General features: G+C 39.0%; 1 protein-coding gene across 1 annotated transcript in view; it reads left to right on the top strand.

Moving 5' to 3' along the window:
- Window positions 1–1,441: 1,441 nt before the first annotated feature.
- The window catches only part of slc6a22.1 (solute carrier family 6 member 22, tandem duplicate 1), a 16,225-nt gene continuing 4,459 nt past the window's right edge, over window positions 1,442–13,207 (top strand). Inside the window, exons 1-8 of the mRNA XM_037679342.1 lie at window positions 1,442–1,615; window positions 4,456–4,637; window positions 5,801–5,935; window positions 6,333–6,473; window positions 6,925–7,012; window positions 7,101–7,233; window positions 11,959–12,093; window positions 12,755–12,858. Coding sequence (XP_037535270.1) covers window positions 4,502–4,637; window positions 5,801–5,935; window positions 6,333–6,473; window positions 6,925–7,012; window positions 7,101–7,233; window positions 11,959–12,093; window positions 12,755–12,858 — 872 coding nt within the window. The 5' untranslated portion in view covers window positions 1,442–1,615; window positions 4,456–4,501. The remainder of the gene's footprint in view (window positions 1,616–4,455; window positions 4,638–5,800; window positions 5,936–6,332; window positions 6,474–6,924; window positions 7,013–7,100; window positions 7,234–11,958; window positions 12,094–12,754; window positions 12,859–13,207) is intronic.

The following is a 13,207-nucleotide window of genomic DNA, read 5'->3' as shown; positions in this document are numbered from 1 at the left end:
TGTATGTATATATATATATATATATATATATATTTTTTTTTTTTTTTGAGATTCCATCTTCAACAAAATGAATACATCATTATTTTAATAGAACAGATGAGTCTGTCTGATCCTACTTTTTTTGAGCTGGTGTTGTGCAATTTGAAAGCAGAAATCCCTAACATACGGTATAGTGGAGAGCATCCTGTGCTCCAGCATCAATGTGTGGCATGGAGGTTGCACAGCTGCTGAAAGAAAAGCTTTGCAGAGAGTGGTTAAGGCTGCACAGAACTCTGTTGGAGTCAGTCTCCCCACCATCACAGACACCTACACCTCTAGATACAGGAAGAGGGCCACCTGCATCATGAAAGACCCTACTCACCCAGCACACACTTTTTGCCCTGCTCCCCTCAGGAAGGAGGTTGAGGAGCATTAAGTGTAGAACCACTAGACTGAGGAACAGCTTCTACCATGAGGCTCTTAGAATAATCACTGTGAAGAATCATATCATGTTGCTGCTGATCTGTTTCATCTTGCTGTGTTCATGCGTGCTCATCTGCTCACACAGACTCATGTTCGTACTGCTGTTTGGCGTATTTTTTTAATGCTATTAGTGCTTAGCATACTTTTAGTTGATGTTTTTCTTAGTTCATATCTTAGATCTTTTTTTTCATTCAACCTTTATTTAGACAGGTAAATCCCATTGAGCCTCAAGGACTCATTTACAAGAGAGACCTGATTTCATCAAAGATTGATGACAACAATGGACAACAGCGACAACAATAAACAGTTATAAAAAGTCATACAATTTTTTTTGTTTGTTTGTTTACAATATCTTATTACTGTTTTTCTTTTACATTTTATTGTTGGATGTATCTGGGACCCTGTATACATATTTTTGTTCCACCACATCGACAATAAAGAAACTCTGACTCTGTAAGTATGATAAGTTTTGCTAAGGCTTGTAAGACAAAAACATCTTATGGGCATATAAAAATATTTTCAAATCTTTTGTATATACATATATATATATATATATATATATATATATATATATATATATATGGGGACTTTAAGTGGTAGTTTAAACTTTATATTTTGAGAAAGTTTGTAAAATTCACTAGCTCATTTGATAAATCTTGTAGCATCAAAAGGAGTCAAAGTCAGAATGAATTATTCAGTTTAGGGACTTATAGTAAACAACCTACTGTATGAAGGCACATTTAACCCTACAGCTGCCCTTCGGTCAAATGGATCATTTTAACCCCGGGCAGCAGGAAGTTTAAGGGAGGAGGAGGCAACCTAAATGGACTACAGTATGTGTGTAAGTTATCCCCTCCCTTTTCTTGGGACCATGTGGTCTGATGGAGCAGTCTCCGCCTCAGGTGTCTCATTTGGGGGCAGTCCCACCCCTCCTCTCCCTGCTCAACTTGCTCTCCAGCTTTCCCTCATTGTCACACCACCCAGCTCCCCCAAACTTCCACTCATGGACTCACTCATGGTCAGATCTGAGTATAAAACCTGTCCCCGTGAGACTGGGGGAGCTACATTTCTACTTTCCACTGAGGACACCAGATGAGTCCACTGGAAATGGATGTATAACACAAAACCAAATCCTCGTGACACTTTTTCTCAGGTATTCTTCTCTTTTCTTTAATGTTGGGCTCTTTCTCATTTTTCATTGGAACTTCTGAAGTGGAGTTTTCTTGTGTTTAACTTTCTGAAACTGATGCAAATTGTATAATCATTGTTTTGAACTGCACTTGGACTGAACTACAGCTGGTTCCTATATGTAGGCCAAAGGTTACTGGTTATGCTACAGAGTTCCTCCTGTTTATGGAAACCCTTGAGACTGCTCTGTGAAATAATAAAACAGACTGCATAAGCTTTTAATAGCCTAATAAAATAATTATTTTACGCGATTAAATAAATTGTGCTTAAGTTGTTTTGTATATAATTTGCCTATACTGGTCTTAAAATTAGGACGAAACAGACTGATTTACAGTGGAGCAGTGTGACAGTATATATCTTCGCACATCGTCTATAAAAAGACAAGCAGGACAAACAAAAATACATTTTCCAGGGAGCCTTGCTTTTGAACAGGTGATGAGTTGGGATTATAAAAAGGGAAACTGGCCACAGATGCCTTTGCCAAGTGTGGATTCATAGTGGAAAAAAGCACAGTAAGTTGTTGAGCACTGTTTAGTCTCAGCAGCCTTGTTCACGCATGCCTTCTTTCCTGGTAGCTGACAGGTCTGTGATGATTTTTCTTGTTCTGTCTGATGGCTCTGACTGTGGTGCAGGAAAACTTTGTGTGAAGTTGCTCAAGACTTTTCTTCATGATCACAAAGTCCATAAACTAATGAAGCTGCTGCATTTGGAGAAATAACACAGCTGCCCACCTCTACACACAATTCCTGCTCCCACTCCATTTAGTCCATCTAATTCCCCTTTTATACAAGACTTCTAGTTGTGACTAAAAATAAAAATAAATAGAAAAGGGTTCATTGTCTTGCTTTTAACAGATTGTTGATTCAAGGCCTGTGAACAAACAAAAGCAACCTTTTCATCACCATACAAACTGTTGTAACCCTTTAAACTTAAGTAATCTCTTATAGCCAGAACCTTGTATTTATGAGTGGTAAACATCTGGTTCAAATTACAGGGAAAGAGAGGATCTGACACCCCATTATACAATTAGGACACCCCCTAAAAGTGATAACAGCAGCAGGTTGAGCGAGATGGATTTCTATATCTGGCCGTTATACTGTCCAAACTTTTTTTCTTATATTTAAACATGGATAAATCTAATATTGTGATATCAGACCCCCACTTCATTGGACCAACTTGTAATGTTTCTGTTACATGGATCCCCCACCCAACCCCTGCTGTCACTTTTATTGTTAGCTGAACCTTCTGTTCCAAGTGCCTGTCTAGAGACGTAAACATTGAACGCAATCAAACAGAAACAGTCAGTAGTGGGTAAAATAACTTATTCTGATTATTGAACAGTTTGGTTTCTATCACTTGCAGCTATTGTTCATTTGTTTGTCTGTCTGTTAGTAAAATATAAAATGAACCACTGGACAAATTTTTTTGAAATTCTCTGGAAGTAATCATTGGGTGCTCATCTACAACAAACACTTTTAGAGTCAGTTTAATTTAAGATGATCACCACAAGGCGCCACGGTGGATCAGTTGGCAAAGCTGATGTCTCTCAGCAAGAAGGTTGCCAGATAGAAAGCCGGGATCTTTCTGGGTGGAGTTTGCATGTTCTCTCCATGCATGCGTGGGTTTTCTCCAGGTACTCTGGTTTCTTCCCACAGACCAAAAACATGAATGTTGGGCTAATTGCTAACTCTACTGTATATTGCACATTGGTGTGAGTGAGAAAGTGAATGGTTATTTGTCTTGTTTGTTTCTATGTGGCCCTGTGATAGACTGGAGACCTGTCAAGGGTGTCCCCCGCCTCTCACACAATGATAGTTGGATATGGGCACCAATGACCCCTGCAACCTGAAAAAGAAGAAATGGGTAAAGATAATGGATGGATGGATGGATGGATGGATGTTCATCGCAGCCAGATGACTTTAGTTAACACAAAAATGGACACAACTCAGTCCCATTTACAGACATTGAGCTCAAGTATGATGTGGTAGTAGCTGGCTATCATCCTCAATAAACTCTCTGAGTACTAGCAACTTTGTGTTTTACACAAACCATTTGGTTTGGGTCAGACTCTGCTTGGTTTGCCAAACTCCCATCTTTATTGAATGTCCATGTGTTAGTGCATCTGTTCATCTGTCATTTTTTGTGCCACAGTCTCTTAATCATGAAGCTGCAGGTTCGAGCCCATGTTGCTTCAGGAAAGGCATACAGCGTAAAACAATTACCAAGTTTCTTGTATGAGTTACCTCCCTGTGATACCACTGCAGTAGAGAGCAGCCAAAAGAAAAATCTCTTTGTCCTACTTTGTCCGCACCTGGTTTCATTTTCTTGCCTAAGCTTGTTCTTTGCCTTTACTTGTTCCTGGGTTTTTCTCTTCTTCTTTTTTTTTTCTTTTTGTTGAGAACTTTATTTACTCTGGTGGCTTTTTAACAGTCATGTAGATGAGCGCATATTTTCCAGTCTACTTGCTAAACTCCCACATCAGAACTGACACAGCCAAACAAAAGCAACATTGATGAATCTGTTGACCTAATGCAGAAGAGCCGCTGAACTGTGGAGAAAATGGGATTACATTTTTATATTGTTTATTGTCACTGGCTGTACACAAGAAAAGCAATATGTGAATGCAGAGAATGCATTTTTAATTTACAAATATTAAAATAACAGTGTTGGGTACTATTATGACACAAATGATGTGTGCTTTCCCAGATGTTTGTCACTACAGTGTTCCAAGCAAACTGTCTACTCTGATCAAAAACTTCATTAAATCCACCATAATAAAAGAACTGTTTTTTTTTCCTGTCACAGCACGGTGGATGAGGACCAAGCTCAAGAGGTCACATTCAACCAGAACATGGGCTCAGCACAACATGCAACCCCCCGAGGAGAGTGGTCGAGCAAAATGGAGTTCCTCTTGGCAGTTGCAGGACAGATTATAGGCCTGGGAAATGTGTGGAGGTTTCCTTACCTCTGCTACAAAAATGGAGGGGGTGAGTTTCTCCAGAATTTATTCAAATATACCGTCATTTTTCCAAGGGTACAGAGTGTACCAGTTCATTTGTATACCAAATATATATACATATATATGTTCATAGCCTCCAAAAAGCCAGTCTGTTTTGTAAGAATGTCTTTATATTCTACAATATTACTGTCAGTACAGTACTGTCAACATCAAAATGTGGGTGGAAAAGGTGGAAAAGGCCTACACCTGCCTCCACCCTCATTTGCCCCACTCTGGGCCCCTGAGCAAGGCCTTTAACCCCCACCATTTGCTCCCAAAAACAGGTCTCTCTTGAAAATGAGTTCTCATGACTCAATGAGACTACCTGTATAAATAAAGGGTAAATGGAAAAAAAAAGTATTTTGCGTATGACAAATAAACAACATAACATAAACGAGTTTTCTAGGAGGTCTTGATCAAGTTATTTTTAAGCTTTTGAATGTCTTTTTAAGTTTGTTTTTGCTTTGGCTGCTTTTTCACTCAGTTTCTGTCCATGTGTTTGAGCCTGATGCATATTGTGCAGTGCATGCTCAAAAATGCAAATAGTAAAGGAAAATAAGAAATCAGCCTTAACAAGCAAGCAAGCAAATTTATAGCATATCTAAAAGTAATATTTTTAAGAAAAAATGATTAAATCCAGCAAAGACCAGATAGATAAATAATCCTTCAATTGGTGATCTACTGTAGGCAAGGTTATTTTGCTAATAACTCTTTGGGGATCACCATTTTGGTCTTAAAATACTATTGTATGTGGTAAACCATGACATTTTTTGTATTTTTCAATTATTTGGCTTAAAAAATATTGGGTCAAAGTGTGATTTCTGACAAACTGCTTGTACCAAAGTGATTCATAAGTTCAGCTTAAGGGCTTCACAAACAAAACAAACAAAAAAAGTAAAAGAAAGCATTTAATTGAAAATGGTTAAGTGCTGAGGTAAAGCTGCCAAAAACCAAAAGAAAATATTAGATGGCCTTAAGAAATATTGTTCAAGACCTTTTTGGAAGATCAGAATGACAGTCTGTCTGCTTGGAGGAAAAGTATGAAGAATGTGGGAATGAACCAGTATTTTTGCACAGGACTGTACAAACAACTGGGATAATTAAAAAATTACAAACCATATAGTGAAACTTTGATTTTTTTTTTTCTTCCAGGAGTTTTTTTCATCCCTTACATAGTTTTCCTTTTCACCTGTGGCATTCCTTTGTTTCTGCTGGAGACGTCTCTTGGCCAGTACACCAAACAGGGAAGTATCACCTGCTGGAGAAAAATCTGTCCACTGTTTGAAGGTAAAGTTACTAATTTACCAATGACTCAACGGAGAAATACCACTCAAAATACCACTTTGTCATTTCATATCTAAACAAATATGTGTGCATTTGACTGAACCTCTGGGTTTTTTGTCCTTATGCATTTAGATTAGATCAAACATGTTTGCAAAGATCAGAATGGTGGATAAATTACCAAACCCCATTCTTTCTGTTGAGCAGTAAGCCCAGTTGAGCAGAGCTTGCAGAAAAATCATGTATACTGCAGTAATGTACCGTTAATTTTAACATTCAAATGGGTACATTTATTTTGTAGAACCCCAAAGAATAAAATAATAAAGTGTTTTAAAGACATTATCTGTTTCTTTTCTGTTTGTTTGTTTGTTTGTTTGTTTGTTTGTTTGTTTGTTTGATTTAGGAATAGGGTACGGCACTCAAGTGGTCATTTTGTACTCCAGTATATATTACATTGTCATATTAGCCTGGGCGTTCCTGTATCTCTTCTCCTCTTTCAACTCCGAACTTCCATGGGCGAGCTGCAAAAACAGCTGGAACACAGGTAGGATCCAACATCCAGATTATAATTCATCCTTAGTGCAGTTATGACTTGTTGCTTCTTCACAGTGGAGCTGCTTTGTCATATTCAGCTGTGGGACAAATTAGTATGTTTGAGGGTCTGGTTATGAGTCGACTCTTAAGTCAAAGTGTTGGCCTTGATCTGCACTTTCTTATTTTTAACAAGCCGGTTATATTTTATATGTTATAGCCATTAAAAGACTGTTTAAATGTGTCATTCAGCTAAGTGAGCCACAAACTTAGACTACAGCTCTGGGAGCAAATGCTGCCACAACGAGGGAATTTATTGTTCTTAACAGAAAAAGCCTTGTTTATCAAATAAGTTACATTTTACAATGCTTAAAACATGTGACAATCATTGTTAGATTTAACAAGTTTTATTAAACTGTATAAATGTTTCATTGAAAGCCTTTTACTTAATTTGTATTTTTCAGAAACCTGTGTGGAGTTCGATAAAAGTCTGGATTATTTGAACAAGACCTTTGTTGAAAATGCAACGTCACCTGTGAGAGAGTTTTGGGAGTGAGTAAAAACAAAAACATACAAATCCAGAAGACCAAAAGGTTTATGGAGAGGCTGTTGAAGTGACTAATGTGACTGTAACTTTTAGGAGAAGAGTACTGAACATCACTGGGAGTATTGGGGAGATGGGCAACATTCGGTGGGATTTGGCTTTATGTCTTCTGCTGTCCTGGATCATCTGTTACTTCTGTGTTTGGAAAGGAGTGAAGTCAACTGGGAAGGTAGAACAAAGACATTTTTAAGTGTAAAGCATCTTTTTAACTATCCGCCCATCCATTGTCTTTACCCGCTTCTTCCTGTCTGGGTTGTAGAGGTCACTGGTGCCTATTCCCAACAGTGTGCGAGGGGGAGGGTACAACTAGAAGAAGAAAAGTTTTCCTTTGGTTCTTTACATTACATCACAATCATATCACTTTAAAGAAATGTCTGTAACTCCTTTTTGCTAATTAGTTTTTCCCTTTGTGCTTTTTATCAGCATCAAGAATATAAGGTCAAGGTTCACAGACATTCCTAGCTAAATATCCATCCATCCATCCATTTTCTTTACCCGTTTATTCCATTTTGGGTCACGGGGGTCGCTGGTGCCCATGTCCAGCAATCACTGTGCGAGGGGCGGGGTACACCCTGGACGGGTCGCAAGTCCATCACAGAGCCACATAGAGACAAACGAGACAAACAACCATTCACTCTCTCACTCACACCTAGGGACAATTTAGAGTTACCAATCAGCCTAACATGCATGTTTTTGGTCTGTGGGAGGAAACCGGAGCACCCGGAGAAAACCCACGCATGCACGGAGAGAACATGCAAACTCCACCCAGAAAGGCCCCTGGACCGGGGTTTGAACCAGGGACCTGCTCGCTGAGAGGCAGCAGCTCTACCAGTTGCGCCACCGTGCTGCCTCCTAGCTAAATATGTAACACTAAATTCCTTACAGATTTGAAGTTGTTCTGCATTGAATCAACATTAAACAAAGTTGTAAGACCTCCTTGGTTATGCATCTTCCCCAAAGTCTCAATGCAGTGATTAGTCCACTTTTTTTGCTCTCACTACAGTATTGGTTAAAAGTTTTGAAAATGGCACAAATATTGGTTTTCCCAGTTTGCTGCCTCAGTTTTTATGGTGGCAGTTTGTATTAACTCTAGATTGTGAAGAGTGATCAAATAAATTGCAGGGACAATGTTGCTTGTTAGATAGCACCCCATTCAACCATTTATCAACTCATCAAGAATTTCAAGGAGTGGTTCAATTGAAGTGAAGAAGGCTTCAGGTCACCCAAGAAAGTCAAGCAAGCATAAGGACTGTCTCCTTATGAGGATGCAGCAATGAGATTGGGTCACCACCAGTGCAGAGCTTGCACAGGAATGGCACGTGATTCTGAATGTACAGTGAGATGAAAGCATTTGGAGGATGGCTTGGTGTCAAGAAGGACAGCAAAGAAGTCATTTCTCTCCAAGAAAAACATCAAGGACAAACTAGCATTTTGGAGGAAGTAAAAGGATTGGACTGCAGATGACCGGGGTGGAGTTATTTTCTCTGATGAAGCCCCCTTCAGAATATATGGGACATGTGGAAAAGTAAATTGTCCATTGAAGAAAAGGTGAGCGCTACCATGAGTCATGTAATGCCAATAGTGAAGCATCCTGAGACCATTCATGTGTGGGGTTGCTTCTCATCCAGGGGAGTGGTTCGCTCAACATTTTGCCTAAGAACACTGCCTTGAGTAAGAAATGGTATTAAAACATTCTCCAAGAGCAACTTCTCCAAACGATCCTGGAGCAATTTGAAGATGAGTAATGTTTTGTCCAGCATGATGGAGCACCATGTCACGAGTCAAAAGTGATAACCAAGTGGCTCGGTGAAGAAAACATCAACGTTTTGGGTCCATGGCCAGGAAACTCCCAGATCTCAATCCCATTGAAAATCTGTAGTCAATCCTCAAAAAAAGGGTGGACAAACTAAATCCCAGAAGCTTTTATCAACTCCAAACCCAAAGCTGATTTACATCATGCTGAGGCGAATTGCAAAAGTCTTAAAGAAGAAGGGTCAACACTGAAAATATTAAGTCTTTGCTCAAACTGGATAGATTTATCAGTAAAAGTTAAAAAAATACATATATGTATGAAATGCTTTAAATTGTACTTCAATGTACCATATAAACATTTGACAAAATTTTTTTTTTTTTTAAACTGAGGCTGCCAACTTTGTGAAAACCAAAATCTATGTAAATCTCAAAATTATGGCCATGACTACATATCAGGGTAATTTAGTAAGTTAAGATAAATGCCAGAACTCCCTCACTACCTTTGAGCAGGTCATTGCATTTTGTGTATACAGTATTGTTATTTAGGGCAGCACGGTGGCGCAACTGGTAGAGCTGCTGCCTCTCAGCGAGCAGGTCCCTGGTTCAAACCCCGGTCCAGGGGCCTTTCTGGGTGGAGTTTGCATGTTCTCTCCGTGCATGCGTGGGTTTTCTCCGGGTACTCCGGTTTCCTCCCACAGACCAAAAACATGCATGTTAGGCTGATTGGTAACTCTAAATTGTCCCTAGGTGTGAGTGAGAGAGTGAATGGTTGTTTGTCTCGTTTGTCTCTATGTGGCCCTGTGATGGACTTGCGACCCGTCCAGGGTGTACCCCGCCCCTCGCACAGTGATTGCTGGACCCCCGTGACCCAAAATGGAATAAGCGGGTAAAGAAAATGGATGGAGTATTGTTATTTAGTAAATGTTAGGTTGCTGAGCTGCCAAGTTAAAATGCCAATTATTATTAAGCCCTCAACCCTCTGTAATTTGGCATTGGTTTGTTTGTTTGTACTGAGCTTGTTATTCTGGTTGTCTCTGTTTTTATGCTTATCCAAAATCTCTTTTGAGCTTTGAGAACACTGGTGGTGTTCAATATAAATGAAATGGTTTTATTTATGCACTGGAACAACAAGACTCGACATCAAGTTTGTCAGTTCAATATTTTTTTTCTCCCTTTAAATGTTTCCTTCTTCCTCTGCCTCTTCTTTGGCCTTTTATCTGCCACTGCCAGGCAGAACTGAAAGCTGACTGTTTTCTCTCTGGTCATTCGCACTAGTGGAGCTCCTGTTTCCTTGGCTTTGGCTGTTGCACCTGCTCCTGATGCTCTCGTCAAGGAGCTGCTATTTAACACACTGGCCTTAGCCTTTATGTGTCAACTGAAACGTACTAATGAACAAACCTCACCATGAAGCTCTCAAGTTGCTTCAGTTTCTATCAAAGAGCGCTTTCCTTCTGTCATAATTATCAGCCATGTCAAATTATCTGCAATTCCCAAATTGCTCACCAGCCACTTCTTTGTCCTTCTTTCTCCTCAAACTTCATTAAACCATTAATCTTAGAAGAATGTTGACTTTAATTGAAGGTGGCCAAACCACCTTTTTTTGTATGAACTTGTTAAATATACGTCTTGTCATTTGGATGCAAACTTACTAAATGCCAGTCAAGCTTGCTGGTCCATAATCTTTAGAAGATTTACCTTCATTAAAACTTTATGGCTAGGGTCCCATAATGTCAATCCTCATGTTATCTCCTCCAGGAGCCATCTCCTTACAGCCTGACTCCTTGAATGACTTTACTGAGAAACTGAAGACCTGATACAGTCAAGTTTTACAGATCCCCCACAACCACCATCAGCAGTACATCCTATTGAAAATTAACTCAAGATTGATCCACTGGGACAGGTCACATTGCTACGTGTTCCTGCCACCTCAAATGACCTTCATTTTTGTGGCTATTTATAGGCAACGATGTTAAGCAATATGTCTTAGTCCTTCCATTCTGTATCTAAAGACAAAGCAGTGATGTGTTTCGCCGGTTCCCAATCTTCATTGGTCCCAGACAGCCTTTGGCTTTTTACTGGCCTTTCACACTCTGAGAGTAATAACATAGTGGTGAACATGGCTATGATCAGTCTCTAAAGCAGTCATATCAAACTGTTTTGCTTCTGAAATGTCACAACTTCTAGGTCAAAGAATCCCTAATTCTTTTTTCCGTTTAGGAAGTCCTATTTAACATCTTAACAGTCAGTCTGTCTTCTGGTTTCTATCCCCAATATAATGGGCAGACTGGACAGGCAAATCAGGAACTCCAAATGGCTTTACATTGTGTTGTTTCCTCTAAGCCAAAGTTATGGACATTGGAGCACCTCAGGGTTGAGTTTGCCTACAGCCCTCTTCTGCCACTGGTTTAATTTCTGTTAAAAGTTTTCTTGGATATCTGCCACCTCTCTTCTCCATCCAAAAAGATGGTGTCCATGCCATCAGTCTAACATCAACTCCAATATTGCTACTTATTTTGTAAATTGACCAGCCTCCCTTAGGACTGCTGAACAAAACAAATGTTTGGTTGATTGTCTGAGGGCTCTGTCTCTCTATCCACAATCAGAAAGACTGGTGTTCTACCAGAGTTCCTTGGCCCCTTTGAATTTGAAAATATCATCAAGCTGCATTCTTGTGGGTTGATGATGCCTCCATATTGAGCAAGCCTTTTTTTGGAGTTCTTAAGTTACAAAGTACTTATTTTCACATCTTAAGTTTACTCCCCTTGTGCCAAAACCTCCAACCAAGCCAGCCTGTCTGCAGCTCTCAAACAGCTCAGTAGCATGCTCAGATTTCTAGAAGAACATAGAGTACTCTACCTCAGTTATATGAAATAGACAAGTAGTCAAGCTGGATTACAGAAGTGAAGTACTTACTGTCAACAGATATTTACTGCATGTCTCCTCCCCTACAGACCAACTGAGACCATCCAAGCATTCAGTGACAACCCTTACATTGCTTGTTGATTGTGTAAATTAAACATATAAACTAGCAGCTGTGAGCCAACAGCACTTTTGAGTCCAACAAAACCATCAGTGATGACATGTGACACAAGTTTATAGAGCCAGTTTTCTCTACAAATAAATCTTCATTGTTCATTTGCAGGTTGTTTACGTTACTGCTACATTCCCATATGTGATGCTTGCTGTGTTGCTTGTTCGTGGACTCACATTGCCTGGAGCCATGGATGGGATCAAATTTTACCTGTACCCTGATCCATCCCGCCTTGCTGATCCACAGGTAAAAACATCCATCATATATACCATGTTATCAATAGCACATTTTACCAACATTATGCCAATGTACGTCACACCTTTTGGAGAAACAGAGCTTAATTCTGATTGGACGATTGAGGTCATTGAAGAACATTATATATTTCATGGAAAAACAATTTAATGTATAATTGGTTGAAAAGGGATATTAAAAAAAAATTTGCATGAACTGATGTAAAATGTGTTGTTTTTTTTAATTAAGCTAACAGCAATTGAGTTTGATCTTAGCTATTTCCACCCAGCTATCTACAACAAGTGAGATATTTATTGTTCATAGCCTTTCTACAGAACCCCACTTTAAAAGATTTGAATTAGTTATTTAGGATAAGTTCTGGAGCAGAAACTATCAGGAGTCATTTGGTAAAAATAATACATATTTGATATAGATAGATAGATCTAAAAAAATAAATTAAAAAGAGAGTGAAAAACAAAGAAAAATCAGCAATAAAAGCATGAATATTTCAGATTTCCCACTTCTTCCTGTTGGTACGCAGTATTTTCAGATAATTGTATTGCTCATGTTACCTACACAGAAAGCAGTATAAAATATTAGTCACACTACCATTATTACACACTGTCTTTATATGTTTTAGTGTCTATTTTTTTAAATTTACTTCTTGGTCTTGCAGGTATGGATGGATGCAGGCACACAAATATTTTATTCCTATGCCATTTGCATTGGCTGCCTAATAGCACTGGGGAGCTACAATAAGTACAACAATAACTGCTACAAGTAAGTTTGGTATAACATCTGCAATGTGGGTTTTACTACAACAAAATCAAAACAGTTCTCCTGATCTGGCACCACACTTAGGACATTTTTTGATAAAAACAAAGAAACACAACCCAGGAATCAAACACATACAGTTGAATATCCTGATGCATGCTCAATAATCCAGGTAGAAAAATCTAAAAAAGTTAAATCTGGTCCTCTGGACATTCAAAAATAAAACAAAACAAAGCAAATCAACAAAAAAATGTAGAAACGTTTCGTCTCTCATCCGAGAGACGTCCTCAGTCTGAGCTGCTGTATTCAGCTCAGTCTCTTAAATAGCACCGTCTCAGAGTGGATCAACCAGTTT

The sequence above is a fragment of the Nematolebias whitei genome, chromosome 7 (assembly GCF_014905685.2).
Source record: "Nematolebias whitei isolate Nwh7 chromosome 7, NemWhi1, whole genome shotgun sequence".
Lineage (NCBI taxonomy): Eukaryota > Metazoa > Chordata > Actinopteri > Cyprinodontiformes > Rivulidae > Nematolebias > Nematolebias whitei.
This window is presented reverse-complemented; position numbering and strand designations above follow the sequence as displayed.